Below are 5,212 nucleotides of genomic sequence, written 5' to 3'. Positions count from 1 at the left end.
TATAAATATATAGACTACAATATAAATATTATTTATATTATATATCTGATAATTACAATCTTATCCTACAAATCATATTAATCTACAAAATAAATACACAATTTAGATACTTGTCATTTAGTCAAGTAATTGCATAATGAACTTAATCTGCCTACAAATATCTAAATTATATATTTAGTGCATGCATGATTTTCAAATTCAACGAGCACATGCAAGATGGCTCTTCAAACTAATCTGATGCTGGTTTGTTAGTGTATTTGTCATCTTCGTCACATCTGTTTTCATAGTGTCATCAGCTTGATCTTCATCTTCATTTGGATCAACAACTTCAAAGTTGCTTTCAAACTCCTCCTCGCTATCACTGTCATAATCTTCCCATTCGATATTTCGGTCGACTTGAGTTTGTTTGAACTCCATCTATAGCTCGATGAATAACACTTGTGATCAAGTTTGATAATAGATTGAAAACATCTCTGACATGCTTCATTGGTGACATACTTCGTTTGAAATTAAATGAACCCACCAAGCACTTATACAGAAATACAGAATGCATGTACAAAATACATGACAGCCTCTTCGATATTTGAGGATCTATCCTTTCACAAATCACATCTTTTATTTCTTCAAATGATAGTATAAAAGGAACAAGTTCAGAGGATTTTCATATACAAATCCCATCCCTTCAGATGTTTGTAATAAAATCTGACCACGGTAATAGATAACTCTATCATCTATTTTTTTCCAGTCACTGTCACTCGAATTTCTCTATATTACTGTAAGAAACAATAAGGCGAAGACGAATGAGAAGAATGTGCAATTGGCAAAGACACGCTACCTATATAAAGCTTCCATAAATCGTACCCTATGCTTACTTATTTTGATATTCATAAAAAACATAAATCGGACACTACAAGGGAGGCACAACATACCAAAGCTTTTTTTTTAATGATTAGCGGCGGTTTTAAACCGCCGCAAACTCAAATGCCGACGACTCTCCGGACCGCCACGGTTATGGGCGCGGGGATTAGATTTGGCGGCGATTTTCAGTAAATGCTGGTATAACCGCCGCTAAATCAATATTTCACGGCAATCGTTCAGAAAACCGTCGCCAAACGCTAGTGACATGATTTTCAGCATGTTTACCAGCGGTTCTAAAACCGCCGCTATTCACCTTGATGTTTTCATGCTGCCGCGTGTTTTGCTGTGGTTTTAAAACCGCCACAAAACATAATTAAGCTTTCGGAAATAGTTACCGGCGGTTGCAAACTGCTGCAATCTCTGACAGATTTTCAGTAGCTTTGAGAGACTTTTCGGCAGTTTTAAACCGCCGGTAAATTAAGAAGAATTAAAAAAAAGAAATTTGGGTTTTTATAAAAAAAATCGTATAATTTTTTTAAGATATTATAGAAATTTTTTTTTGCTTTTTAGATTTTTTTTAATATCTTAAGAGTTAATATTTTCAACCTTAGAATGTAAACCTGTAGAAAAAACAAATAAATTATCTGCAAAACAAAATAATATATTCATAAAAATACGAAGAAAACAAACCTCTTGCAAAGAGTTGCATAGTCTAATTCAAAAATGAAGTTTGCTTCAATCCAAAATATCTACAATCCTAATACACTATTATTGTTCACTCTATCATTCCACGAAACTCATTCCTACAGCGATGTCTCGTGGCAGCTCCTCACACTGCCTTCGAAATAGATAAATCAGAGCTCTCTCCATCACCTGCATCTTTTTCTTCTCTGCTGTTGCCTCATTTTCCATCGCCTTCCTCTTCAACTTCTAGCCTTCCAGCTTTGCCTGCAGTACAAACAGCATCCTCTGAGTCTCCTCTACTTCGACTCCGTTGCCTGTCGCATGTGAATTCGAACCGAAGAGTTGAGTAGGAGTCGGACCGAAACCCACAACACGTACTCTACCCGATTTCTCTTTTCCGAAAACCTGAGCAATAGAATCATTTTGAGACAACACTCTAGAAGACTCATCCTATTGCTCAATCTCCTCAATTCTTTTCTACAGACACAAATTAGCAAATACAATCATTTTGTTGATAGGTCTACCTTAATAAAAAAAAACAGTCAAATATGAGAGAAAAAAATTGGGTTCGAAAGTTATTTACGTAAAACAACCAAAATAATAATTGTTACATAGGATGCCAAACACTATAAAAAGAAATAAGGGATAAGTGAAACTGAATTATTTCAATTTTAACCCAACTGTCTCTAAATTACATTGAAGTTTAAACTGTCTAGAAACATCTGAGGTAAATTAGAAAAATAATAAAAGTAAGTGGAATTGGAAATTGAAAATTTCTTTTGGTCCATTTTGAATTAGGATTAATAGAAACTCATCTTTGAATATCTTATTGTTGTTTCCAACCCAAGTCCAAACCATTCAGCAAAGAAATAAAGAACAAAATAAAATAGAGAAGTAAACTATTAACGTATTTGAGATCATAATTTTATCGATAAATTCTAACAAGTAGTACTTACACCAATTGCTCTTGCTTCATCAATGATATAGGAGCCATCATTTTTTTGTGCACTGTGATCTATAACTCTCCTCTACCGACTCTCCTTCCTTGTTGTTCAGACTGTAACAACAAAGTTTATTCCATTACCGTATTCCACACAATCAAGGAAACTTAAGTCATAGAGATAGTCCAAACAGTGAATAAAAAAGTGGAGTACCTCTTCTTCCATCCGCCGTGCGAAGCTTTTCGAACCGCCAGTGTGAGTATATAATTGTTTTGATCGATTAATCGCATTTTTCCTGCACTTCTCCTATTAGTCCATCAGAGACAAAAGGTGATTAGATACTGATTTAAAAAGACTCAATGCAAATATAAATTGATGTGTTGTCTACCAATGATATACTAGATTAACTTCGTCTCAACTTTGGTGCGATATTCCAGGAACTTTCTCCAATGCTCTCGATCAATTTCCGGCGGACGGTGCTCAATATTTTGCTCAAATGTGAATGTTGGTTCGTAAAAGGCATTATACAACCTCAGCCTTGTTTCCTTCCAAGACCTTCCCATACTTTTCAAAATATATTTCTTGATAGTTCCTTCACTATCTTCATCAAAGTGAAAATTTTGCTGCACATATAATACAATTTGTCAATAATTATAAAAATAAGCAAATTTAATTCAAAGGGAATATAAACATTTACCTTGACACATTCGTTATAAACCTTGTCTTTAGTGGTAATTTTATGCCAACTTTCCTTACCGATAGAAAATTTTTCATAGTTAGATCCCAGCAGACCAAGCACCCTACTCAATAGTCCAGCTTCGTCTCCAATTGGCTGCTTTTTGTTGTTGAACCTGAGCACGATCCTTCTACCGTTAGGCCGTTCCATAGCCCCCTCACGCTTAATCTTGCCGGCTTGATTGTGCCGTCGGAATCCATAAGCCAAATATAATACCCTATGTGTGCATCCGTTGTTGACATTATGCACAAAAAAAAGTATATAACATGGAATCTAGCTCAAATTGAATAAAGAAAAATTATTAAATACGTTACCAGTGATCTTAACCATCCAAAATTCTGTAGTCTTGCGTCTTTTGTGACTCTGATTAGCTCACAGTGGAAGAACGAACCAGTGACAGGGGAGATGCTACGATAGCTTGGATTGGCTCACGGTGGAGGAGGGTGTAATGGTGTCGCGCAGGATCGAGGATATAGGAAACTTCGATGCCGGTGAGAGAAACACTGATGGGGGCTCTGCGACTTGAAAACTCACACAGAGGCGCAGAGTGGAGCTGAAGAGAGGGATTTCGCGCACTGTGGATAAGGGGGTAGGGTTTCAGGAACTGTGGACGGATCGACAGCAATGGCGCACGGTAGAGAAACGACAGTAGTGTTTAGTGCGCTACGAAGCTCAACTCGCGGGTTTCTTCAAAATTGGGAGAAATCAATTAGTGGTTAGAAGATAAAAAGGGAAATTGAAAAATGAATTAAGATAAGAACCTCACCTAGCGGCGTTTCTTGAAGCAGTCGCTGGGGATGTTGCAGCCCAGGGAGGGTGGGTGTGTTTCGCGCCTCTGCTCCCTCTTGTTCGCACCAAACAGATAGGATTATCCAAAGAAGCTTGAAGATATGTATGCTAATTCCGCAGTGTTTTTCACTGCCCAGCCGCGATACAAGGCCATTTTGTGGCTTCTACCAAACCGCCGCTCAACTCTACCACGATCCTTCTAGTCTGCGACGATTATGGCCACGGCCGCTACTCACCCGCCGCTACTCTCCACTTCTGCCGTAGTGGAACCAATTAATTTGCTTTTTGGAATTTAAAAAATATTTAGTTATGCAAATCAGACCCAACGATTTATTTCTTTCTGATTTAAAAAATGTTATCAAACAAATCGAATTCTCCGATTTGTCCCTCCTATATCATTTTAAATTTGGTCTTCATGAAATTAGACCGTCCGCTTTCCTTTTGAATCATGATAATCATGAAATCATTCACAGCAATTTGATTATTTACAATTTCAGAAAAAAATAAACTACATATTAAAAAAAGATGAAAGTTTATAATAATAGGATATAATACACAATTGTAATTCATTTAAAAAAAATTAGCCTTTTAAAAGATATTTAATACAGTCCTTTTTCAGGCTCTGAATCAGATTTTTGCTCAGGTCCCTCAATTTCAACCAGAAAATACCTGAAATCATAGAAAAACACACAAACTCATATTAAAGTCCAGAAATATGATTTTACATAAAAACTAATAAAAATATAATAAATAGTAGGGTAAAGTATATTTTTTGTCCCTAAAGTTTTACAAAAGTTTTAAAAATACCCCTAAGTTTTATTTTGTTTCAATTTTGTCCCGAAAGTTTTCGATTTGCATCAAATATACCCCTGATGGCTAATTTTTCAAAAAATTTAAGACCAATTCAACAATAATTTCATAAGAACAACCCTCAATACAAGCAAATCAAGCATAATTTTCATGCATTATTGTTAGATTAGTCTTAAATTTTTTTGAAAATTTAGCCGTCGAGGGTATATTTGATGCAAATCGAAAACTTTTGGGACAAAATTGAAACAAAATAAAATTTAGGGATATTTTTGAAACTTTTATTAAACTTTAAGGACAAAAAGTATACTTTACCCTAAATATTATTATAAATAAAAATATTAGATAACCAATATTTTTATATTTAAATCAATACTAATTATTTTTTATTTTTTAC

The 5,212-nt window shown here is 35.1% G+C and overlaps 1 protein-coding gene across 6 annotated transcripts; it reads right to left on the bottom strand.

Annotated features, from left to right (window-relative positions):
- On the bottom strand, window positions 1,805–3,574 carry LOC110268671. Of its 6 annotated transcripts, none has more exons than XR_002357075.1 (6): window positions 3,436–3,574; window positions 3,181–3,387; window positions 2,892–3,106; window positions 2,697–2,789; window positions 2,499–2,595; window positions 1,805–1,939 (listed from the first exon to the last, which is right to left on the bottom strand). XR_002357075.1 is itself a non-coding variant. In XM_021115355.1 (6 exons), the coding sequence occupies exons 2-5, from the start codon at window positions 3,367–3,369 to the stop codon at window positions 2,536–2,538; spliced, it is 561 nt and encodes a 186-aa protein (XP_020971014.1). In that variant the 5' UTR covers window positions 3,370–3,387; window positions 3,436–3,574; the 3' UTR covers window positions 1,805–1,939; window positions 2,499–2,535. The 6 variants fall into 6 exon arrangements, 3 of the variants coding, with proteins under 3 accessions (XP_020971014.1, XP_020971035.1, XP_020970982.1); XM_021115355.1 differs by having other exon boundaries at window positions 2,499–2,599; XR_002357079.1 differs by having other exon boundaries at window positions 1,812–1,947; window positions 2,514–2,595.

This window comes from Arachis ipaensis, chromosome B01, assembly GCF_000816755.2.
Source record: "Arachis ipaensis cultivar K30076 chromosome B01, Araip1.1, whole genome shotgun sequence".
Classification (NCBI taxonomy): Eukaryota; Viridiplantae; Streptophyta; class Magnoliopsida; order Fabales; family Fabaceae; genus Arachis; species Arachis ipaensis.
The sequence above is the reverse complement of the archived record's forward strand: the minus strand, read 5'-3'. Positions and strand labels throughout refer to the sequence as shown.

Coding starts and splice junctions, on each gene's coding strand:
- LOC110268671 (XM_021115355.1), bottom strand. CDS start 3,369: ATGGAACGGCCTAACGGTAGAAGGATCGTGCTCAGGTTCAACAACAAA. Junction 3,107..3,180: donor TTTATAACGAATGTGTCAAG/GTAAATGTTTAT, acceptor TTATATGTGCAG/CAAAATTTTCACTTTGATGA. Junction 2,790..2,891: donor CGCACCAAAGTTGAGACGAA/GTTAATCTAGTA, acceptor ATGGACTAATAG/GAGAAGTGCAGGAAAAATGC.